This window comes from Rhinatrema bivittatum, chromosome 8 (assembly GCF_901001135.1).
Source record: "Rhinatrema bivittatum chromosome 8, aRhiBiv1.1, whole genome shotgun sequence".
NCBI lineage: Eukaryota > Metazoa > Chordata > Amphibia > Gymnophiona > Rhinatrematidae > Rhinatrema > Rhinatrema bivittatum.
The window spans coordinates 45660477-45686640 of record NC_042622.1 but is presented as its reverse complement, the minus strand read 5'-3'; the positions used below and the strand labels follow the sequence as shown (position 1 = coordinate 45686640).

The 26164-nt window shown below is 44.9% G+C and overlaps 1 protein-coding gene across 1 annotated transcript in view; it reads right to left on the bottom strand.

Moving 5' to 3' along the window:
- Positions 1 to 3615: 3615 nt before the first annotated feature.
- Positions 3616 to 26164, bottom strand: part of LOC115096995 — a 103706-nt gene continuing 81157 nt past the window's right edge. Inside the window, exons 14-16 of the mRNA XM_029612366.1 lie at positions 19515 to 19578; positions 6795 to 6862; positions 3616 to 3926 (exon numbers count right to left, since the gene is read on the bottom strand). Coding sequence (XP_029468226.1) covers positions 3900 to 3926; positions 6795 to 6862; positions 19515 to 19578 — 159 coding nt within the window. The 3' untranslated portion in view covers positions 3616 to 3899. The remainder of the gene's footprint in view (positions 3927 to 6794; positions 6863 to 19514; positions 19579 to 26164) is intronic.

Below are 26164 nucleotides of genomic sequence, written 5' to 3'. Positions count from 1 at the left end.
GAACATGCAGATAAAAAACGAGCCCAAAAAATCCCGGAAGGGGAGGCAAGGGGGTGACAAGAACCCTTCCTGGGGGCCGTGGGGCTCAAATCAAGGGGTAGCTGCAAAACAATTGCCCCCCCCAGCCCCAGGGAGCTCCGAAAACGGAGCTGATAAAAAATCCAAAATGGCCACCGTTCCCAGGCTTTTCTCGACCCGGAAACAGCCCTGGCGACGCTCTGGGGACTCTATCCCCATGCTAAATTTGCCTTCCCTGCCAAGGAGGGACCTTCCCCCACCTGGCAGGGCGGCATAGAAGAGGCCCCCTCGCAAAAAACTCGAAGGGGGCTGGTAGAGAAGAGGCAGGCTGCCTGCCGCGGCAAAGAGAGAACCGCTCTGAAGAAAAAAAGGCTGCAGAGAAAAGATTGATTGACAGCTTGGAGGCCAGGAGTGAAGCATGGGGGGAAACCTGCTGACTCCTGGCTGCTGGTTCAAGGCCTCCTGAGACCAGAAAAGAAAAAAATACTGGTCTACTGCTGCAAATAAGTTAGAGGTAGGGAAATACCTGCAACTTATGTTCAAACTTTAAAGTTGAAAAAAAAAATGTTTTTTTAAACTGAGCACAGCAGTCGGGTTCTAACCCTCTCGGCAGCCGGGGGGGAGACGAGACCTGGACAGACTCTGTCCCCACACCTGGAAGCGGGTACGGACTCAGGCTATGCAGCGCACAAGGGGCAAAGCCCCCCTGAGACCGGCAAGAGCTGGGAGATGGATCCGTCTCCCACACAGAAGAAAAACCCTCTCTTCTCCACAAGAGAAAAATCTCTTTTAATAGGAAGAAGACCAAGAATAAATACTTGCTTGATCTGTAAGGAAAGAAGAAGAAGTGGCTGACTAGCCTAAAGCAGAGAACCGAAGGGTGAGCTGCTGCACCTGCTGGAGACAGACGAATTCTGAAGGGTTACAGGATAGGCTCTGTCCTCATATAGGATATCCTTTTAGTTTTAGTCTTTCTCCACCTGCTGGAAAGGAGGCTCAACCCACAGTCTGGACTGATCCGGGTACATACAGGGAAGATGTAATTGTTTTGCTGCTCAGCTGCTTACTGAAAATTGACCCATCTGTGTTTATAGCACCATTCCTAATTTTCTTTCCAAGAATGCAAGGTTCAAAGCCTGGACTGAATCCAGCTTTTCTGTGTTAAGCCCAGAGAGGCAAGTATGGTAACCTAGGGATTCTCTAAGGTTCTGAGCTCCACTACTAAACTTTGCATTTTTGCATCTTCCCCAGTTGTTGGCCCTTCCCCCCCCCTGTTTCTGAGGTTAGTCAGTGCTCCCTTATGTAACCTGGGATAAAGCATGCTCAAAGTGTAGTAGGATGTTGGCCTTGATTGGAGTTAGATTATTTTTGGAGGATCCCTGTAGGTCCCCCTGCCTGCAACAGTGGGATTTTTGAAGCATGGATGCCTTGCTAGAGCCTTCGCAGACCTAGAGGGTTCTGACTTAGGGAAGAAGAGAAGAACAGAGAACATATTTTGGCTTGATTGGATTTTAGTTCCTGTGCTCTGTGCCCAGCTAAAGCAGAGCTATTAGGACCAGGCTTCTGCATTGCTCTCCGCCCAGTGAAAGTGTGGGGCATGGATTCCCAGAGTAGGAACTAATCTTTGCAAGAGCTGTTGGTTGAAGAGGGGTTTTCTTTTTGCTTGCAGGGAGATATTTTTTCCACCACTATCGCCCTGCTATTTGTGGAGAAGAGAGGGTTTTTCTTTCCTATCACTGGGAAAGGAGTTTGCACACTGATGCTGAACATGGATAGAAAGACACTGGCACTTGGAGTTTTCATGCTTCTTTTTTTATGACTATTCTTGCCTGGATTCTACTTTTTAAATTGCAGAAAATTATTTTTTTGTTTGAACACTGCTCCAAGTCTCTGCCTGCTTTCTTTCAGCTGGGGAACCCGCCTACTGAAAATGCAAGTGTGAGTACTAGTGGGAGAGTAGTGAGTGGTAAAAGACTTTGTGTGAGGTACTCACACTGGAGGTTTGTCCTCTTCCCTGCCTTCCCACCGGCTGTCTACTGCAGAGTAATTGGAGAAACAAGTGAGCGGTCAGACATAGTGAGCTTGGCCCTGGGATTGTGTGGCCCCTGTATTAGGAATCTCAAATCAAGAGGGGGTTACAGCTGGAACCCAAGGATGCTATCATGGATTTCATAATCAGTCTTGTCTCCAAGTTTTGCTTTACTTTGAGGCTTAGCGACAGAGAAGTGTTGTTTCAGTTGAAGCTGGTGTGTTTATTTATGTTCAGCAGAGACTTGTCCTGTAAGCCTGCCCCATTTTCCTGCACAGTTTCCTCCTACCACGGAACCTTGTGTAAGGAGCAGGCCACAGTCAGCCATAACTGTGAGCATGCACATATTCTCTGAAAGATCACTCTGGGGCAATGGCCCTGGGTTGTAGCTCTGTGGTGGAGGATCCTTGGACCAGGAAAAGAGGGCTAGACAAGGATGGAGTGGGAAGGGGGGGGAAAGAATATCCCCAGAAATGTTAGAATAATGACTTGGAAAGTGGCATTTGGGGATAGAAGGGGAGGAGAACCCAGGAAGGGCAGACTCGCTACAAATCCCTGAGGGACCTCTCCTCTCTCCTGGTTTGGACTTCTTGAGAGAGGGCCTTTTCCCACTCGCAGATAGTTTACTCTGGGGTGGGGCATCGTTGTCACAGTTTTTGCTTGGGAGCTGTAATTTGACCTTATGCCGCCAGCTCTAGAACCTAAAGGACAGCAGGGGTTTCAATGTACTCGGGCTGAGGACCTGACAGCTGCATGGAAAGTATGCACCTCCTATTTGTGCAGGGGGCCAGCAGGGGCCATGTGCGTGCGCTGCTTTCCTCTTATGACCTAAAGACACCCCAAGATCATCTCTTTCCAATCCAGTTAATAGTATGTGCACCTTGTAAACCTGGGTCTATTTTAGCTGGGCAACTTTCAGCATGGTCAAGTTACATGGGTAAATTTCTGTATTTATTCAATATTTATTTAGTTAAATTCAGCTTGCCCCTTTTTACTGGCAGTGCAAGTGAGTTACATTCAGGCACAGTAGCTGTTTCCTGGTCCCCTGAGGCCTTATATCTAAATTAACTGTATATAATTTGAGACTAGTTCCTCCTTGCAATTCTTTGTTGCTTTATGTAATCTAACTCGTCTCCACCCCCTTCTCCCCTCCCTCCCCCCCTTCCTTGACCTCCCAATAAGTTTATTTTAGCTCTCTTGTTTTCTAAGTTCTCTCCTCTAACATTATTCTCCTTCTCGGTTATATGCTCCCTGTAAAGCCGGTTGCTAATTCTGTTATGTAAACCGATGAGATGTTCCCAACGTTCGTCGGTATATAAAAGCTGTTAAATAAATAATGTGTACCTGAGGCAATGGAGGGTGATGCGAACATTGGCAGGATTTGAACCCTGACCTTCCTTGTGTGTGGTCTAAATGATGTGGGAAATGGTCACCTCTCCGTGCAGATTCCACCACTGTGGTAGGCAGTTGGGTGGCAGCCTGCCTCTCTTCCCCCTCCCCCCCCCCCCCCCCCCCCCCAAGTCAGCAGCAGCTTGCATGAGATTCAAAGAACAGGAAGACACGTTCAGTGCAGAGAAAACAGAATCATTTATTGAAAGACGAGCACATAAGATGCAGACATGGTGCATCCTGGCCCAGCAGAGACTTCACTTAAGTGTCTCTCAGAACTCGATTTCATTGTAGATTATCAGCAACATTTTGATTCCACTACATTTCTAGATCAGCAGAAAAGAGCATTCTTTTTTTTTTTTTTTTGTCTTTGTTTGCTCAATATTGAATCAAAATGTAAAAAAAAAAAAAAGAGAGAATTGCTGGAAGCGTAGGCCGGGATTCCACACTTTCCTGCTCTCGCTCATTTGTCCTCCATTATGCAACATCCCTGACAAAGAGAAAAAAAACATGACAAATGTTTCAGTTGGTTCATTTGCACAACAGCATCTACCCTTTGAGCATAACCAGCTCTTTATTTCCCCCTTGTTTCAAGAATATTGAGAACTAAATTAAGGTCACGCCAGGCCACCAACCTGGAACTGTTTTGAACCTCTTTCCTTTTCCCCATTGGTAAAAACTGGACAGTGAAGGTCAACTCTGCTGCTGGACCTGACTCGATACTTTTCCTTTAGTTAGAAAATTGCTATAAAAGGGAGCAATTTTCAAAAACGGCCCATCTAGGCAGAAAGGCGGTGGGCACTTTGCACTCCCTGGCCTTGTACCTAATTTTCAAAGGGAAAGTCCTCTGTTTTCCCTTGGGAAAATGATCCATGGGCACAGAGAAACTATGGCCTCGGCCCCTGCAGGTAGATTTTGTGTTTTTTTTTTGTTTTGCTGGAGAAGAGAGCAGGTATATTTGAAAATCCAATCTACTCATGTTGCTTTCCCACCACTGCCCTGAACACGCTCCAGGAATGCCTCCCCCTTTGATCCAGATAAAAGGGTGAGTGCGGAAGCCTGTGCATATTTTTAGCTGGAGGGCATGATGGGTAATTTTCAGACAGGCCCAATTTACCTGAGACATTGACTTTGATAATCGTTCACTCCAGTTTTTAAATGCTCTCTTGCGCCTATCATTGTTTCTAGTTGATTTAATTTTCACTCTCTTTCTGTTAATTAAATACAATATGATGCACTGAGTTACTACTGTCCCTCTTATTATGTGGGGAATACTCAGATCTCAGCCATTTCTGGTGTCCTCTGCTACTGGAGTTTTTCTTGTTAGCTACTGTAAAACATGGTGTAATTGAAATAAACCTGATCTGTAGCAGAGTGAGGAGCAATTTATGATATGAAAAAAAAGAATAGGCAGAGTTGAGAAAAAGGGTGCCAGATAAGAGAAATGGAAAGGAATTGGTTGGGGTTATGATTAAAAAATAGCAAATAAACCAGAGTAACATGCAGAATGAATCTGTGATGCGCTGACATTAAGAGTCTTCCTTGGTTTCTAGAGGAGACTGCTTTGTAAATTCTTCTTCTGTAATGAATGTATGTTGATGTGATAGATTGTTTCATGTAAATAAAGAGGCTGATATTCAAAATAAAAGCTGAGGGCCTAAATGTAGGTACTTATTGGAGGCACCTATTTTCAGCCATACTTCGGACCTAAGGGGCTAATATTAAAAAAAAAAAAAAAAGCTGAGACCCTAAATGAAGTTACTATGATAGGAGCATATTTTCAGCTAAAACATAGGAGGTTAAGCTTTCAATTGAAAATTACATACATTTCGGGCCCTAAATTTAGTCTTATTCATTTTACTAGATTTAGGCTCCTAAATTAGGTGCCCTAGTGCTGAAAATCAGTGCTAACTTTGTTTCCCTGCCCTGTAGCCACCCACTTTTTAGGAGCTTAGTGAAACTAACAGCCTATATTTAGGTACTCAGCCTTAGTAAATTTTCAAACTGGCCAATTTTGGAGCCTATCTCGGAAAATCATCCCCAAAGTTTTTGCTGGAACTGATAAGCAGGAAAAAACCCCCAAAACAGCTGGAAACACTATTGGTAATGCTCCAGGAGTCTAACTCAAGGTCCAAATTAGCATAGAAAACAAATTCAGTTTCTTTTCACTCTTTCCACATACTTCCCAGATTGGTAAGCTCTTTGGGATAGGTATTTCTTCCCTGGCCCTCCCAGAATCTTTTGGGTAAGTAGAGCTTTTCTTTTTTAGCTCCCTCTTCTCTCACTTCTTTCTCTTGGCTGCGCCTTTTGATGATTTGTTGGGTTAATTAGATTCTGTGGACCTTGCTGGCGTTTCTTCCTCAGACATTCCCAGTACAGTCCCCCTCCAGCCTCTGATGAAGTCCCCTCTTCCTTGGGCAAATCAGACTTTATTTTCCCACAAAAAACTTCCTCTCAGAACAGAATCTCAGGACTTCACCTTCCTGGGTTTCTCTCTCCTTCCTCACAAAAAGGCCTGGTCAACCTCTTCCTTAGGTCCTAGTCACGTTCCTTGAGCAGGAACGCTTCTCCAGGCAAGTTCCCTGTGGAGGGAGATGGATCCCTGCGGATCTTGGAATCCTCTCTCCTGCTGTGCCTCACATGAATGCAGTACTTTCAAACATCCTCACGAACGCTCTTAATAGGAAGTGGCACACCTCTCTAATGTACCTGCACTACGCTGACATCAGAACAGGGGTCAGGACCTGACCCACACTAGGGGCACTCAGCCCAGCTGAAGCTTCTGCTACCATTAAAGGGCAGAATTGGGCACCCCATCCCAAAATTTAGGAACTCAGCTTTACTAAATTTTCAAAAGGGCCAATTTAGGAGCCTAACTTCCAAAGTTAGAAACACAAACCCTCTGAAAATTGAAAAGAACTAGGTGCCTGACTCTTAAGAGTTGCTTAGGTCTGCATTTTTAAAAATTAGCCTGGGCTCAGTGTCTAAATGTAGATGTCTTAATTCACAAGGCTTTTAAATTTAGGTCCTTAAGTGGGCAGAGCCAGGAAGGGTACAGACTGGAGGAATAAATTTAGGAAATCAGCACTTAACTTGGGAGGATCAATGGTTAGCTTAAATTTAGGAGTCAGTCTATGGATCCTGAAGTTAAACTTAAGTGCCTATAATTGGCTGAATATAGGGGTCTAATTTTGCTGTCTTAAATTGTCACTTGTCCTATTTTGAATAAGGGGCTGCTAGCATTTTATGTGTAATGAAAAAGAAGCATCCTAATATTTCTACATAGATGAGGCATAAAGTACTATGACAGAAGGTAACGCTCTAGAAGATATGCTTCAGTACATTTCCAAGCACTTACATCAGCGGGCTTGCATTTCTTTTTATCTGAGGGTGATTGATCCTGAAGCCTTGGTACGTAAACGCAAGCTGAAAAATAAAGTAACAAAAAAAAAAAAAAGAATCTTTTGAGTAGCGTGTATTTACAGACTGGAAGATGATACAAAAACAACCAGAGTAGTATTGTACTTTGGGTTCAGCGGAACACAAGAAGGAAAAGCTGCTGGGTTACTCTTGGAGCCCCCTCTCCTATGGAAGAGCAAAGAATAACAAACTCATTGATGCACAGCCATTTGAGATAAGGCAAACAAGTCAAGGTCGAAAGCAAGCCAGGTGGATTTCAGTCATGTTGCAGTCTGTTGGAGGTTTCAGATTTGCTGTGGCAATTTATTTAAGAGGGGAATGCAGAAAACTCCTTTTGACACCCATGACAACATCCCTATACTTCCAGCTCCTCTGATCTTGATGCATCAGCTGGTTCCATGGATCTGACAATTTAAGGGCAAATCCTTCATTAATCTTTGCCTTCTTATCAGGTAAGGGACATTGGTTTCTGTCCTCTGCTGCAAGGAGTGGCTTAACCTTCCTGATATCACTGTGTGCTGGGAGGGAGAGGAGGAGAGGGGAGATCTTGCAGTCAGTGACTGAGCAGAAGCCACAAACATAGACTGAGCCTAACTCTCAGGTCGATACTGTAACGTGCGGTTGAAGATTTCCCGTCTGTAGCGTGCTGAGAGCGCACAATTCGGAAGCGTAAGGCGATCCAGTCTCCAGTTTCACGCGTCCTTAGCGCTTCTTAAAACAGATGCATAATCCTTTCCGCACGCAGCATGTATATGATATGTAAATGAACGAATTAGCTGTATAATGAAGGAATTAGCTATTCCCCTCCGATACTGTGACGCGCGCTCAGATTATCTCCTTTGTAACCCGCCATTTTGCTGCGTTCTTAACCTGTTAGTTTACCGCCTACCCTCTACTTGGTGTTAGTGTGGTGTTCGAAAATTAAAACGGGAATAAAGTGTAAAAAATGGGGGTAAAGTGTAAAAAACATTGCAACGTAAGTTGTTTATATATATGTATAAATACCTGTCACTTTCCGAATCCCCCAGGCGTGCGGTCATCGAGGCGGCGGCGGGAGCCGGTTGGTGGATGGGCGCCCGTTCATCCAGGCGGTGGGAGCCGGCGAGCGGGTGGGTGCGCGTTGGATCCAGGCGGCGGTGGGAGCCGGCGGGCGGGTGGGCGTGTGTTCATCCAGGCAGAGGGAGCCGGCGGCGAAAGCGGCCTCCGGCTCCCTCTGCCTGGATGAATGCACGGCCCCCGCCGGCAGTGAATGAATGCCCGTGCGATTTCGGCGCTCAAGGCCCCGTCCGGTCTCCGGTGCAGCCCCAGTCCTGTCCCCTCCTCCCGAAGCAAAAAAAAAAAAAAAAACCCCGAAAAAGTAGCAAGGCTCGGGCCTGCTACGGTAGTCCCTTCTCCTCTCCTCCCGATTTCGGCGCTCAAGGCGGCCGGGTGGGCGTGCATTCATCCAGGCAGAGGGAGCCGGCGGCGAAAGCGGCCTCCGGCTCCCTCTGCCTGGATGAATGCACGGCCCCCGCCGGCAGTGAATGAATGCCCGTGTGATTTCGGCGCTCAAGACCCCGTCCGGTCTCCGGTGCAGCCCCAGTCCTGTCCCCTCCTCCCGAAGCCAAAAAAAAAAAAAAAAAACCCGAAAAAGTAGCAAGGCTCGGGCCTGCTACGGTAGTCCCTTCTCCCTTCTCCTCTCCTCCCGATTTCGGCACTCAAGGCGGCCGGGTGGGCGTGCATTCATCCAGGCAGAGAGAGCCGGCGGCGAAAGCGGCCTCCGGCTCCCTCTGCCTGGATGAATGCACGGCCCCCGCCGGCAGTGAATGAATGCCCGTGCGATTTCGGCGCTGAAGGCAGTCACGTGCCGTGACGTCAAGCGTCGTGACGTCACGCCTTGAGCGCCGAGATCGCATGGGCATTCATTCACTGCCGGCGGGGGCCGTGCATTCATCCAGGCAGGGGGAGCCGGGGGCCGTTTTCGCCGCCGGCTCCCTCTGCCTGGATGAATGCACGCCCACCCAGCCGCCTTGAGCGCCGAAATCGGGAGGAAGGGAGAAGGGACTACCGTAGCAGGCCCGAGCCTTGCTACTTTTTCGGGTTTTTTTTTTTTTTTTGCTTCGGGAGGAGGGGACAGGACGGGGCCAGGGCAGGTAAGCGGGGGCTGGGGGAAAGTTTGCTGAGCATCAGGGAACATAACTGTCCACTTCCTGGTACCTGTCATTTCAAATGTCATTTGAAATGACAGATACCAGCGTGGCCGTGAAGCGTTAGGCCCTCGAACCCAGGATACTGTATAGGCGCTCTATACAGTAAAATGGGTTGCGCGGGCCTAACGCTTGCCTAAGGCTTCGCAGCCGCAGCATGCATTTGCATGCAATTTGAAGAGAGTATCGAGCGGTAGGTAAAGAGAACTGTGCGTGCGAGGAACGAGGGTGCGCCTGACACTGCCGCACTGTTTCTACCGCGGCCTTAGAGTATCCATCTGTCTGTCGTGCAGTCTCTGGTGATGTGCTCAGAACTTTCACCATCGCACAAATCTGCATTCACAGGGGGGAAGAGAAAAAAATATTCAGGTGTACCAGTGTTCAATATCACATAGGCCGAGTGGTTTGTCAGGGAGAAAGTGTGATATTGAACTGTTTATTAGGGTTATTCAAAATACCTCAGCGGTTTGGGAGGACTGAAATTGCCCATCACTGGTATAAAATACATGTGGCCCCTACCCGCTTGTAGTTTTAAACATGTTAATATGTGCATAGTTTTCTCCTTTGACCACGTTCCATCCTCCCCAGCCCAGGCTGCATTGGGACTGCAGCTCTAAGTATGCACGCTGGCACAGTATACACATGCTGTACTTTTACTGGGCTTGAAACCCACTTAACACCCATTCTACCCACGTATGCTTTGTTTTGACCCACAGAATTCCCAACTAAGCCTTTCAAGATTTACTGCAATATATTATTTCCCATATTTTTATGTTTTATGATTATAGAGGGACAAACATTCTTTCTATTTTGAAAAATCCTTCACTCTGAATCCATTTCCATTGTAAATGTTTTCTTTTCCACAGTAGTTTTGCTTTTCTCCTTTTAGTTCCCATTATAATATAGGCAGCCAGGACCTTCACATGCTCGCATCTGCCATTTTACAAAGTTAAATAATACACTGACACCGTGTTGGAATCAACAGGGCCCCAGCTTTAATTCACAACACAGGATCTGCCTGAGCGAGGTACATAAAATTAGGTAACTTCCACTAACCATCCGCCACCAGCCAGCAAGATGATCCGCACTAGCCGCCTGACTAACAAGTTCCAAAAGCCTTACTCAGAATTGTGACCCCCACCACCTCCCAGGAAGGAGCTGAGCCAGTGGACCCCACCACCAACCATCAAGGAGCCCATAGTAGACAACTGCACCCAGTTGTCTCGCAAAGTAGAGTTGTAGCAGGAACGAAACTTAGCAAATAAATAAATATGAACTAAAGAGGCTTGGGCCATCTGCCTCACGAACCAACCCCCCCCCCCCCCCCCCCAGCTGTGACTGAATGAACCCCCATACAACAAGGAAACAAAGAAGGGTGGGTGGGTGGGTAGCGACCAAGCAGCTGCAGAGATGCCAGTCGAATGATGCCAGACTGGCATCTCACAGCTTAAAACCCCGCCCCAACATCCATGTGTCACCTCCGGGGAGCCAATAACCCACAGCCAGCACATCATTCAAAATACAATGGCTGGCAAGCTGGCAGAAATTACTGCCAAAGTTTGCACCAGCCAATCAGCTTCCCCCTTCCCCCAACCCCCTGCCAAGAACCTGGTGGGGACTTCACTCCCCACCCCCCCCCCCCCCAATCGCCAAACCAGGCATCATGGGCCTGCTCCCTTAGTGAGCCTGGCACCATATTACTTTGGCTGACCGGGCACAAGGCCCGGCCGACCCCCCAAAAGCCATGCTGGGATCCTGGTGCCAAGAGAACTTCAAGCAGAACCATTCGGGAGGGTTTCTCCTCTTTTACTAGACTAGATCCTCCCTTTCATTCTTTTTAGTCTGATACTCTCAGCAACAGTCCTGAGGCCGGGAGTAGGAGTCCTGGCCTCTAAATCCAGTCACCAAGTGTCAACCTTAACGATGACCATGGCCATGACTCCCTCCCTCTCCCAGCCCTCGCTAACCCAAATGTGGAAGATCAGACTCACAGATCCAACTGGGACCTTCTGCAGGGAAGTGCACAGCACTTACCCCATAGCCATCAGGCCACCTTCAGAGTTGCTCGTTCTACATGCATCAGAATGACACCAGCATGGAGCTCTGCACAATCAGCTTGATTTGCTTTGACTCATAAGGGGAAGTAAGGTAGAACAGTCTTTAAAAAAAAAAAAGTAAACATGAACAACTCTGCAAGCATGAAACACATTTTGGAATAAAAATGTGGGATCTTAAATTGTTTTTTTATGGTTTCCTGGGGATTTTTTTAATTAACATTTCAATTTGTACAAGAAAGTTGCAATAAGTACAGTAGAAACATCTTTTCTGGGCCAAAATACAGTTTTAGAAAACTGTCTATTTATCTGAGGTCTACTGTGTTAAACTTGTAAGGGACAGAAATTTTATTTTGCACCAGAACTATCATTTTCATGTTAAGGAAGTAAGAGGCCCAAACTGCTAAGTTTTATATATATATGCTAATAAACTGGGCCAAATGTTCTAATGGGTTTCCCCCAATTTGTATCTTTGGGAAAAATGCTTAGTACATAGTGTCGCAAAAGGTTTTGGGAAGACTTATTGGACATGGTTCTGTAAGAAGCTTGTGAATGAGTGTTTTTTTGACTCCACCCACCTCCCACTTCATGCTTTCTTTTTTTTTTTTAATTGAAAACTTTTATTAAACACCACAAGCAATACACAAAACAGTTGTGGAGCAATCTCATGGAAACATCATAGTCACAATAGCAAATATGTCCCCAACAATGTAGACAGAAGTATATCCATCATGTTTTCCCTCTTTTCCATTATTCCCCAACTTCAACTGTCCCATACCAAAGTCCCACCCAAGCAGTGGTGTAGCCAGAAATTATTTTTTTGGGTGGGTACAAGTTTAACATGGGTGGGCTGTAGGCATGCAGATCTGAGACCTACTAGTTATATTCTTATTGATAAATAATGCCCTACAATGGCTAATTAGTTTGCAAAGCCATTATGCATCATGCATGAAACTTTAAAATATTTTACCTCAATTATTTCAAGCACTTAACAGCATTAAAAATTCCTTATTAATCTGTATTAATTTATTTTATATTTATTGCAGTTTATAAATGCACAAGTGAATCATGTAAAAAGGAAAGAAAACAAACAATTAGATCCAATCAATCACGTAATAAAACAAAAATTAATGGCAGAAAGCCAGAAATCATCATCCCTCTCTGCTGTATAAATATAAATACTATGGCAGGGATTTAGGGCCATCTGATGGAGACCTAGGGGTTTCTATGCATGCTTTCCACCTGGCTGCACCATATGTTTGGAACAGACTTCCTGAGTTGGTGCATAATGCTCCTTCTCTTGCCTTATTTAAAGCCAGTAAAAAAACATCTTAACCCCCAATTTTCCCACTTAAAAACATATTTTCTTAATAAATGAATTTCCCAAAGTCCCTTTTGCCTGTATGTTTGACTTGATTAGAGTGTAAAGTCCACTGAGAAGTTTCTGCTTCTTCTATGGTTTTTGTACGGCACTGCATAAGTAGTAGTAGGAATTTTCTTGACAGCTAATGGACTAAGCAAGTTATATTTTCTTGACAGCTAATGGACTAAGCACGTGATATCACTAATCCTTTCATTCTATTCTTATGACATGACAACATCTTGCTCTCTCATGATGCTCAAAATGTTATTGCTATTGGCCACCCCCTAATGGGTATGAGCACAGACATCCTGAATAATTGTACAGCATGGAAACTAGAAGCTAGTTGTCACAGGTGTAAGATCAAAGCATTATATCCATAATGTCCTTACTTAGATACTGCCATTCTGTGTTTTGATTTTATGTAGTTTGTATGAACTAAGTAGGCCATTTTATGTAGAACTAAGTAGGCCATTTTATGATTTTATGTAGTTTGTATGAACTAAGTAGGCCATTTGTATGAACTAAGTAGGCCATTTTCTCCCAGTGCTGGTTATAACTTACATAGTGGCAATGGCAGAGAAATACATGGATTTAAATTGACCAAAAGGTCACAGTCCTTGTACCCAGAGGCAGCAGAGCACTTTTATGGTTAGGAGGCCAAGCAAAGCAAATGAGTCCATCCCAATTCCATCCCATCTCTCACTATCAATTTCTTACTTTATGTTTACAGTAAATGTTACTTTTTCTTAAATGCATTCTTCCTGTAAATTATAGGGTACAACTACTATTAATTGATGTATATAGAGAAAAATAACCCATGTTGTAGTTACATAATGCTAGGTTCCATATTAGGAGCTACCACCCAAGAAAGAGATCTAGGCATCATAATGGATAACACATTGAAATCAAACATTCTGTTTGCTTTTTTGCAGCAGTCAAAAAAGCAAACAGGATGTTGGGAATTATTAGAAAGGGAATGGTTAACAAAACAGAAAATGTCATGATGCCTCTATTGCTCTATGGTGAGACCGCACCTTGAGTACTTCTGGTCGCCGCATCTGAAAAAATATATAGTTGCGATGGAGAAGGTACAGAGTAGGGTGACCAAAATGATAAAGGGAATGGACAGCTCCCCTATGAGGAAAGACTAAAGAGGTTAGGACTTTTCACCTTGGAGATGAGATGGCTGAGGGGGGATATGATAGAGGTGTTTAAAATCATGAGAGGTCTAGAATGGGTAAATGTGAATCGGTTATTTACTCTTTCAGATAATAGAAGGACTAGGGGGCACTCCATGAAGTTAGCATGTGGCACATTTAAAAATAATTGGAAAAAGTTCTTTTTCTCTCAATGTACAATTAAACTCTGGAATTTGTTGCCAGAGGATGTGGTTAGTGCAGGTAGTGTAGCTGGGTTTAAAAAAGGATTGGATAAGTTATTGGAGGAGAAGTCTATTATCTGCTATTAACTGACTTATTAACTAGATCATTGAGGGAGTCGGCGAGGGCTGAGATCAGATCCTCTGTGGAGCAGGGTTTTCTAAACATGATGGTGTTCCTGAGAGGTGGGTTGTGTGAGGTGATGGAGTTAAAAGAGAGTAGCGCCTGTATAAGTGAGTGGTCTGACCAAGGTACCGGTGTACAGGAGGGTGAGGAAGGGGAATGAAAAAGAGAATTGACAAAGATTAAGTCGAGTGTATGACCTGCTTTGTGAGTGGGGGGATGTGATGAGTTGTCTAAAGCCGATCGCGTGGAGGGAGCTAAGGAACGTTTCACAGGAGGAGGAGAGGGGGAGGGAGTCAAGATGGAGATTAAAATCTCCTAATATGATAGCCGGGGTGTCTATATTAATGGAATCTGAAATAAGTTCTATTAAGGGAGATGGATCATGTTCTAGAAGGCCGGGAGGGGCGTAGATAAGGCAGATTTGAAGTTCAGGGGATTTGAATAATCCGATCTCGAGTCTGGGGGGGGGGGGATGGTGATTTGAAGCGGTCTCAGTTGGAGGTGTTTCTTGGCCGCTAAGAGGAGACCTCCTCCCTTTTTCTTAGGCCTTGGGATGGAGAATATGTCGTATGAGTCGATAGGGAGCTGATTTAGTAAGATGGTATCGGAGTCCTTGAGCCAGGATTCTGTGACAGCACAAATTTAAGGTTTGCAATCTAGGAGTAGGTCATTAAGGATTGGGGGTTTTTTTAGTCAGGGATTGAGCATTAAAGAGGGCTAGAGATTATGTGGTAAGTCCTAGTAGCTGTGTCAAAGGAGAGATTAATATGGGTAGTAGGGATTTATGAAGAGCAGGGAGTAGGTGAAGTACAGTTTGGTGTGTCTGCGAGTAGGGTAATGAATGCGAGGAATGGTGTGGGTTATCATGTTTATTGAATGGTGTACAGAATATGGAGAAAACAATTCAAGAAGGGGGAAAGGATGAGAGGTATAGAAATAGGAAGGCAGAATATAACCACAGTTGCTAAAAAAATGGAACAAGGATCTAGTGCGATACACAGCAACTATAAGTAGCTTGGTCCAATACCAAGAGAATTGTGGTACAGATATAAAGAACTGTCTAGTTACAACTGGGGCCGGAGTCAATAGATGCAGAGAGATTGCTTGAGAGGAAGACAGCGTAAGGCAGTGACCAGTCAGGCAGGGAACTTTTTGGTAGGGATCCTATTGAGAGGTTGCTGCTGTCTAGGGCATGGGCAGCACCTTACCACAGGCTCAGGATCGCATGAAGGGGTGCACTAAGGGGCAGGCCCCTTAGTCACGCTCCTTTAGTGCGAGATGCAAAAGGCTGGAGCTCCTACTTTTAAATGCTCTCCAGGGCAGGATGTGAGGTAGGCGAGTGGGCAGGTCGAAGGCTGCGTGTGTCTCCAATCGGGGCCGATCGCTGTGTAGGCCTCAAACTTCGCAGGCCTCGAGGGGCTTCGGTGGGCTCGGACCCTGATGGGTCAAAAACGCCGACTGCATCGAGCCGGTCGGGAGCGGTGGCGGTTGGTGCGCAAGAGGATAGGGACTGCTGGAGCTCCTACTTTTAAATGTCCTCCAGGGCAGGATGTGAATTAGGCAAGTGGGCGAGATGAAGGCCGTGTGTGTCTCCGGTTGGGGCCGATCACCAGGTAGGCCGCATAATTCGCAGGCCTCGAGGGGCTTGGACCCTGATGGATCAAAAACGCCGACTTCGTTTTTGGGAGCCTTTAGAAATAGGTAGCTAAGCCTGGGTAAGACACTCGTTTTTATGGCTGCTATTCTCCCCAGCCAAGACATCCCCCCTATCCATATCTCTGAAAATTCCCTTCTATTTTCTTTTACAGACCATCATATTTCAAAATGAACAGCTCATCCAATTTAGATCTTATTTTCACCCCTAAGTAATTCACTTTGGACTTTACTATTTTAAACGGAAATTGCTTTTTAATAGCACTTGCTCATCTAGAAGCGATACATTCAGAAATTCTGAATTATCCGCATTCAGCTTATAGTCTAAAACCCCATTGCATCTTGCACATTTTTCCATTAAAGACAGTAAGGATTCCTCTGTGTTTACTACTATGAAAAGCACATCATCTGTAAACATAGGAGGCTTATTCTTCTAATCACCCACTCTACTCCCTTGGAGCTCTCCAATACTCCTGACTCTTGTCGCCAGGGGTTCCAAGTAGAGTGAAAAATGGGAGAAGGAAAAGCGGACATCGGTGCCTTAAGCCTCTCTCTATCTAAAAAACCTTTGGGGCAGATTTTGAAAGCAGCGGGCACGGGGTACATTTGTGCGTGCAACCCGGCATGCACAAACCTACGCCCGATTTTATAACATGCGTGCAGCCGCGCGCATGTTATAAAATCTGGGGTTGACGTGTGCAAGTGGGTGCACACTTGTGCACCTTGCACGTGCCGAGCCCCGATGGCTTTCCCCGTTCCCTTCACCCCCACCTTCCCCTCTTATCCCCTATCTAACCCGCCCCCAGCACCACCTAAATCTCCCCCCCCATGCCGGTACGCGATCCCCCAGCACGGTCGTTGTGCCGGAGGCCTCGGTCCTGTCCCGCTCCCAGACCACCCCGCCTAAGCCCAGCGTCTTTTTTCAAGCCCCAGGACATATGTGTGTCCCGGAGCTTGCGCACGTCACCGGGCCTATGCAAAATAGGCTCGGCGCACGCAGGAGCAGGTTTTAAAGGGTTACGTGCAAATATTACGCGCATAACCCTTTTAAAATCCGTCTCTTTGTGTATCCCCCATTTATCTTTATACAAGAACTCGGGTTCGAATATAGCTTTCTGATCCATCTAGAAACATTTTTTCCCAATCCCACTTTTTGTAGCACAGAAAATAAATACCCCCAATGAACTATGTCATACGCCTTTTCTGCATCCACTGTTAGCAAAGCCAGGGAATATTTTTATGTTTAGCCGACGATGCTAAATTTATTACCCTCCATACATTGAGATCAGCCTCCCTGGGACAAATCCCGTCTGATCTGGATGTATCAATTCTGGAGCAACCCAGCCTAATCTTTTAGCTAAATTTTTTTCCAGGCTTTTAAAGTCTAAATTAATAAGCTAAATAGGTCTATAAAATCTGCATAATGTGGCATCCCTCCCCGGCTTGGCCAACACTGTGATCCCAGCTCTATTAGCGTCCTCTGCTATTCTCCCATCCCGTAGCAGTGCATTAAATGCTACCACCAGGGGTCCAGCAACCACTAAGTTCATCTGCCAATAGAATCCTGTGGAGAACCCATCTATTCCTGGCAATTTGCCTACTTTTAACTCCTTTATCACCTGTTCTACCTCAAACACCAAAATCTCATTGTTTAAATATTCCTGTTGGACATGGGACATCCTCGGAAGCTCTATCCCTTCTAAGAACTCATCTTTACTCTCCTGCTTAATGTTCTTCTGATTGGAGTATAATTCCTGAGAAAACTGAAGAAAACAGGTGCTTATGCACTCAGTAGTCAGTATCAAAAACCATCCATATTCTTTAATGCCAACTTTAGCACCTCCAATTTAGCTCCTGTATTCGGGTTAGGCGTTCTTTTATGTTGTAATTTCAATTTGCCAATTTTCTGCATTATATCCAATCTCTTCCTTTTCCTCTCTCTTTTCACAAATGAGGCTTTGGATATTAATTTCCCCCTGACCACTATCTTTAAACAGTCCCAAATTATCACCGCAGCCACCTCTCTGTTATCATTTTCTCTAATATAATCTTGAATCTCCAATCTCAATTGTTCACAGAATGTAGAGTCTTCAGAATGCTCTCATTAAGTCTCCGATATTTCCCTCCTGGTTGCCCCCCTAGACCAGGGGCAACCAGGGCTCAATCCTTCCTTTCTTAGCTTATTCACTACAGTTTTGTCAATAAAAAGTAGTCTATTCTAGAATAAATCTGAGAGGCCTTAGAGAAAAATGTGTACCGGTAATTCCGTTCAGTGGGATGTATCAGGTGCCAAATATCAATCAACTCCCAATCTGCCATAAACACTCTCAACTGCTTTATATTCAATTTAGAAGACCCCCTCTCCCATAACTGGTGTCTAAAAAATGGTACCGTATTAAGTTCAAGTCCCCACCTAAGATGACGCACCCCTCTGCCCACTGCTGTAAAGTTTTAGATAATCCCTCCAAGAACACCCCCTGTGAAATATTGGGACAATAAAGATTCATCAATGTGTAAATATCCTTGTGCATTCTGATTTTTACAATCAAACATCTTCCTTCCAAATATCTCATTGTGGCTAAGATATCCACCACCATGATTTTTGAAAAGTGAATTCTCTCCCCCCCCCCCCCCCCCCCCCCCCCCTATATTTATTCACAACCGGCACTGCAGCAAAAAACTGCTGGGGAAAGTGAAGTGAGCTCATCAGCCTTTCATATTTTTTCCTTAGGTGAGTCTTCTGACATAATAAGATGTCCACCTTCATGCTAAATGCATCCTTTAACAATTACTGATTTCCAAAAATAACCCCCTTCCCATTCCATGACAATACGTCCCCCATCCTTGATCATACTTTATCACTCTCTGACTTCCTGACCCAACCTATTAATTCCAGAATTCAGAAACCAGCCCCACATTGTGATCCAATTACCCATTTCCCCACCAACTGTTGATCTGTAGCCTCATCTCAACTGTGCCCAGTGGTTTCTCCTCTTGTTCTTGCTGGCTCATGGAGCCAGCTCTTCAGTTTGCTGGCTCAGACGAGCTGGCTCTTCTTGCCGACATTCGTGCAGCTGCCCCCACAGGTTTCCTAGACCTGGACTTGTACTGGTCGCGTACAAACTAGCCTTCTCCTCATGCTAGCACTGGCCAGGTGTAGTGCAGCTCAAATTGTGGTAGATTTTCAAAGGGTTGCGCGCGTAGGATATACACGCAACTCCCGAAAACCTACCCCTGCCTCCCCCTGCATGCACCGAGCCTATCTTGCATACGCTCGGTGGCGTGTGCAAGCCCTGGACGCGCGTAAGTCCCGGGGGTTGAAAAAAGGGCGTTCCGTGAGCGAGGCGCCGTTCCGGGGGCGGGACAGGCCACTGGAACAGCCACCGGGCCAAGGGATGGAGAGCGGGCGCGAGCTAGTTACGCCTGCCCGGAGGCAGGCATAACTTCTCTAACAAAGGTCAGGGGGGGGGTTTAGTTAGGGCTGGGTGGCGGGTTAGATAGGGGAAGGGAGGGGAAAGTGTGGGGGGGGGGGGGGGGCCGGAAGGAAAGTTCCCTCCGAGGCTGCTCTGATTTTGGAGCAGCCTCGGAGGGAATGGAGAAAGGCTGCTCGGCGCGCGCAAGTTGTATAATTGTGCACCCCCTTGTGTGCGCCGACCCTGGATTTTATAATATGTGCGTGGCTGCGCCCGCATGTTATAAAATCGGGTGTAGATTTGTTCACGCTGTGTTGCGCGAACAAATCTACGCCCGCGCGCATGTTAAAATCTGGCCCATTTTGTGGAGGAGGAATTCAGCGCAAACTCTGCCTTGTGTAGTGGCACTCAGTTCTCCAAGGAGTAGATTATGAACCAATACTCTAGTCAAAATAAATTCTTTATGGTTTGCAGCAGTACTTACCTTTAAGCAATGCCTGAAGTTTTGCACTTAGATAGGATCCCAAAGAGGTTTCCAAATTCTTACTCTGTAAAGGAGAGAGAACAGGTGCCACAGTTGACATGGTAAGCACAGTTATGTTCTCACAGTTTGTACATATATCCCAGCATTGATCTCTCTTCGTGCCTCGAGAATCTGACAGGTACTGACATTTATTGACATTGTTGTCCCCTGGTCTGACCATCACTTGATCTCTCTTCCACTTTCTATCAGGGAAATCAAGGATATAAAAAACCCTGTTAAACAAATAAAAAAAAGAAAAGCTATCTCTCCTGAAGTTTTCCTAAACGAATTTGCCTTAAATCTACCTTCAGCTATAGCAGAAAATGTAGATAAATCTGTGGATGATTGGAATCACTCTATTGTTAAAATATTAGATATTGTTGCTCCTCTTAAAATAACAATGCAAAAAAAACAATTGAAACCTAATCTTCCATGGTACAATAGTAAAACACGTCTCTTGAAAACCACTCTTAGAAAAAAGGAATGTCTGTGGATGAAACAGAAGAGCATTAATGCAAAAAACGAATTCCACAGCACCTTAAGATTATACAGAAATGAAGTTAACCAAGCAAGGAAAAGTTGTTACGCAAACAAAATAGCCATGGCAAAAAACAACCCTGCCACATTATTTAACATAGTGAAATCCTTAACTACTCCTTGTTCAACAGAAAATCAAGAAATAAATAATGACATTTGTGAAGAAATTGCAAATTCTTTTTTAAAAAAAAGTAAATAATATAACAGGAATTCTCTAATCTACCTTACCCCAATTACAAACAAAAACATGTAATTGCCGAATGGATGGAGTTTCATGCTATCACACCCATAGTTATTCAAAAGATTACAAGTAAACAAAATGTATCAAACTCTCCAAAAAACCCTTGTTCTGGCATCTTGTCTAAAAATATTGCCGAAACTTGCTAGATCACTTATGCCATATAATTAACCAATCTCTAATATCCGTGAAATTCCCTGATCTACTTAAACTTCTATATTGCCTATCTTAAAGAACAAGACATCATTTATGGATTTCTCTAACCTCAGACCTATTGCCTCTCTGTCCTCACTAGCAAAAACCTTGGAGTCAGTGGTCTTATTCCAACTAAAAGATTACTTAGCGGAACATGATATACTAAACCCAAACCAACATGGGTTTAGAAAAGGGCATTCCACAGAGACTCTTCTTTTGTCTTCTTTTGATATATTTTTAAGAGGATTTGACTCTTACACTGATTTCATTGTGATATTTTTAGATATTTCAGCAGCTTTTGATACGCTGCACCATAAAATTTTGATTTCTGACCTCCAATACATAGGAATCCAATCTACAGTCTGAAACTGGTTCGAAAGTTTTCTTACTAACTGTACCTGTCAAATTAATATTGGTTCCTGTTCTTCACAACCCTACACTCAGTCAACAGGTGTTCCCCAAGGTTTGTCTCTATCTCCTATACTATTCAATATATATCTTCTACCTCTTTGTCAAATCCTATCGTCACTAAATGTGCAATATAAAATTTATGCAGATGACATTCAACTATTTGTCCCCTATAAATCATCTTGGTCTGAGACTTTCTCTTTGATTCAACTTTACATCAAAACTATAGAACAATGGATGGCTCATAATCGTTTAAAATTGAACACAAAAAAAACGGAAATACTATTTCTCAGTTATATAGACAATCCTAGCAACGCCCCTCCTGCAAACGTAACTTTAGTCAAAGATATTATTCCAATTAATAAACTAGCATGAAATTTAGGTGTTTGGATTGATACCAACTTTACATTAACTCAACACATATCTAAAACAGTAAACAATTTGTTTTTCAAGCTACATGTACTGAAGCGACTTCACCCTCTTCTGTTTTTTCGTGATTACTGATCAGTATTACAGGCACTGATTTTTTCGGGTTTAGACTACTGCAACAGGCTTTATCTGGGTTTACCTGAAACTGTGATCAGACCTCTTCAGTTGATCCAGAACTCGGCGGCAAGGCTTCTTACGGCTACTCCCATGAGACATCACATTTCCCCCATTTTACAAAAATTGCATTGGTTGCCCGTCAGATTCAGAATCCAGTTCAAAATTCTCATGCAATACACTCTCTATTAAATAACTCAGACTCTATTTGGCTATGTTCTACACTCTGGGGTAGATTTTCAAACCGCGCGATTTGGCCTACTTTTGCTGGCGCATCAGGCGCAAGCAAAAGTACGCTGGATTTTAGTAGATACGCGCGGAGCCGCGCGTATCCACTAAAATCCGGGATCGGCGCGCGCAAGGCTATGGATTCTGTATAGCCGGCGCGCGCCAAGCCGCGCAGCCTACCTTCGTTCCCTCCGAGGCCGCTACGAAATCGGAGCGGCCTCGGAGGGAACTTTCTTTTGCCCTCCCCTCACCTTCCCCTCCCTTCCCCTACCTAACCCACCCGCCCGGCCCTGTCTAAACCCCATCCTTACCTTTGTCGGGGGATTTACGCCTCCCAGAGGGAGGCGTAAATCCCCGCGCGCCAGCGGGCCACTAGCGCACCGGGACGCGACCTGGGGGCGGGTACGGAGGGCGTGGCCACGCCCCCGGACCGCCCCGGGCCGTAACCACGCCCCCGGACCCGCCCCCAAAACGCTGCCTACACGCCCCCTAAACGCCGCGACGACCGGGCCCGCCCCCCGACACGCCCCCCTCGGAGAACCCCGGGACTTACGCGAGTCCCGGGGCTCTGCGCGCGCCGGTAGGCCTATGTAAAATAGGCTCACCGGCGCGCAGGGCCCTGCTCGCCTAAATCCGCCCAGATTTGGGCGGATTTAGGCGAGCAGGGCTCTTAAAATCCGCCCCTAAGAGTATATAAACCTACCAGAGAACTCAGATCTGCGGCAAAAAACTTATTAGAAATTCCATCAATTAAAAAGGCTGCTTTAAGTATTACCAGGCAAAGAGCCTTTTCAGTGGCCGGCCCCATTCTGTGGAATTCGTTGCCTGACCCCCCTAAGACAAATTTCCAGCAGAAATGAATTCAAGAAAGTGCTAAAAGCCTATTTATTTACAGAAGCATTCAGGAAGATCGATCCCATTCAATAGTCATTAGCCCAGCTTCATATATGGGTATTTAAACTTCAATTAATATCAGGAGATTACCATCTTGATAGTTATGTTTGTGTATTTCTTCTTTTCTTTCTATACTTTTATTTAAAATAATAGTAATTATTTAATGTTCTTCTTTTGTTATAATTTTTAAAATATTTTTTTTTATATATAGAGAATTTTATTGTCAATCAGTGCGTCAATAGGACAAACTGTTAACATAGAACGCATAACTTAACCCTAGACGGTCCATGACATTAATTTTACAGACCAAAATAGTACAAATCACGATTGACCAGTTTTTATGTTGTATAAATATACCCCATCCCCCTTTACCCACCCCCCACCCCCCTGCACATCTGGGGGCACATGGTCATTTTTGGGAAAGAGTAAGGTAAAGAGAGAGGAACAGGGAGGAACAAAAAATCCACTTCGATTCTAGGGGAAAATATTCAAGCATAAATAAACAATTGGCTGTATGTAAAGAGACAAGGGAACAGAGGACACCAGATTGTCCAGGAGAACGAGCAAAATCATGAGACATTCAGGTGGGAAGAAGCTTGAAGGTCGAGCCACCTGGTGTAATGTCCCCACATTCTCTCAAAGGCTCCCAACCGATCTCTAAGTACTGCGGTGAGTCTACTGAGTTGATAGTATGCATGTAATCTGTGTTGAATTTTGGCTAAGCTCGGCGTTTTAGTGTCCTTCCAATGTAGAGCTATTTCAGAGCGAACTGCAATAAAGACTTGTAGCAAAAACCTTTGTGTATCTTTGAACTAAGGATCTCCATTCTAACTTCAAGTTCTGAATAAGAGACTACCTGACACATTAACTGTTGTTAATTTCCTAATCACTACGTTCCTTAAACTTTTTTGCTTCTAGCAGTCTTTGCTTCCAAGTTTACTACCCCTGTTAAATGTAACTTTGTTCTTCCTATTTTTATTTATGGTTCTTGTTACAGTTCCCCCTTTTGATGTAAACCGATCTGATATGGTCCTCAACCATTTATTTATTTATTTATTTATTGTTTTTGTTATACCGAGTTTCATGATAGGCATCACATCAACCCGGTTTACAAATAACAAGGAGTGTAAAGCATAACGTAACGTAAAAAACAATATTTTCAATAAGAACCTTGAACTTTAAATACAGTGAATCAGAAAAAGGGAGAGGGAAAGTTACAAAAAACAAGGAAAATAAACTTGGGATGGAAGGGGAGAACCATGAAGGTCGGTATAGAAAAGTGCTAAATAAATAAATAAATAAATAAATATTGTGTCCAGTTATTGGAAGGCCTAAGAGCACATTCCAAGATTCAGCTGTAACCGTAGCCATAACTACTTTAGAGAGCCAGCCTAATACCTCCTGCCAGACTAGTGCCACCTTTGGGCATTCCCACCAGATATGGTAATATGTACCAATGTGCCCACACCCCCTCCACCAGTGGTTAGACAACGACGGTTGATATTTATGAAGTTGTACTGGTGTGTAATGCCACCGGTAAAGTAGTTTATAACAGTTTTCTTGTAAGCCCACCGAGACGGAGCACTTATGAGCTAGGGAATATATAGTGTCCCAATCATGGTCGTCTAACCGACACTGAAAATCCATTTCCCACAACACACGGTGACGGGGAGACTCCCTCACCATGCCATTAAGGATGCCATATATCTTAGAGATGACACCTCGCACGGAGGAAGCGTTCTTACAATATGTCTCAAATAGGGTTCCCGTTAGTTTCAGAACACCCCCTCGTAACCCCCGTTTAACAAAGTGATACAGTTTGGCATAGTGTAGAAAGTCCACTTCACACAAGGAGTATGTATGGCAAAGCTGCTCGAGTGTCATCAGGGATCTCTGCTGCTGTACATGACCAGTTTAACAATGCCCACAGTTGCCCATGTTTTCGTAGTCACAGAATTGTCATGAATGGGGTATATGGTATTAGTACATAAATGAGTCATAGTAGTGTACAATTCAGCGCCCACCAGCTTTGGCTTCCATTGATGCCATACCCTGAGTGTCGTACGGAGGGCAAATGGAATATAGGCGATAGGTCCCCAAGTCGTTTTCGGTTGCCAAGGCAATGCCGAGATGGGAAGGGCCCCAATAAGTGCTTGTTCTAAGTGCACCCACTGCGGTATATCGTTTGTGCGATGGAGGGCCACCAGGGCTCGGAGCTGCGCAGCAGAGTAATACCATAGCAGGTTCGGCAAGCATACACCTCCCTGAGGCTTTGTTCTATATAATGTGGTCCGCGCCACATGTAGCTGCAAAGAATCTGTTGCCATTTTTTGAGTACACGAGCAGATAAATAAATGGGGAGTGTGGTGAATAAATATAAAAAATGGGGAAGGACATTCATCTTGACGATTGCAAGCCGTCCCAGCCACGAGTGCATTTGGTGTTGCCATTTGTTTAACTCTTTCTGTATAGCTTTCACAAGGGGATCATAGTTCAATGCATGTAACTGGCTAATTGTGGACCCCAGCCTAACTCCCAAATATTTCAGCGAGGGTGTGGCCCATTTGAATGGGAATAACTGACTCAGTGACTGTACCACGATTTGTGGCAGGGTGAGATTGAGAATTTCGGACTTATCGTAGTTCACCTTCATACCAGAGACGGACGTAAACCTCACCAATTCTGCCATAACCCCCCTGAGCGATGTCTCCGGGTCAGTAAGTGTAAACATCACGTCATCCGCAAACAGTGATATCTTAAAGTGGTGGGCACCTTTCCTCACCCCCATAATTTCTTGTGATTTCCTAATTGTCGTGGTGAAGGGTTTCAAGAATAGAGCAAACAATAAAGGGGACAATAGACACCCTTGTCTGGTCCCCCGTTGTATTGCAAAAGAGTCACCATAACTCCCATTAGCCTTGACTCGAGCAAGTGGGTGATCATACAACTTCACTAACCAAGCCATAAATGATGGGCCAAAGGACATACACTGCAAGGTCTTAAATAAAAAGGGCCAGTGAACCAAATCAAAAGCCTTTTCAGCATCCAAGGAGAGGAGGATCGCCGGCACTTGATCAGTATGCACCAACTCTATGATGTCTACAATCCTCCTGACATTGTCCACCGCTAATCTCCCGGGAACAAATCCCACTTGGTCATTATGAACTAAGCCAGGCAGTACTCCGTTAAGTCGGACTGCCAAGACTCTGGCCAGTATTTTGAGATCTATGTTTATTAGTGAAATTGGCCTATAGGAACTACATTTCGTGGGATCCCGACCCGGCTTTGGCAGGACCGTAATGCCGGCGGTGTTAGTGTCTCTACCAAAGGTTGCACCATGTAATAAGGAGTTAAATGAGTCTGTCAAGGGACCCACCAGAGTGTGTGCAAACTTACGGTAGTAGGTGCCCTTAAAGCCGTCGAGTCCCGGTGCTTTCCCTGGCTTCAGATGTCTAATAGCACTTAGGACCTCGTCCGGCTCAATTGATTTATCTAAAAACTCCCTCTGTGAGTCCGTGAGAGTAGGCAATACTACCGAGCTTAGATAAGTATCGATAGCAGCATCAGT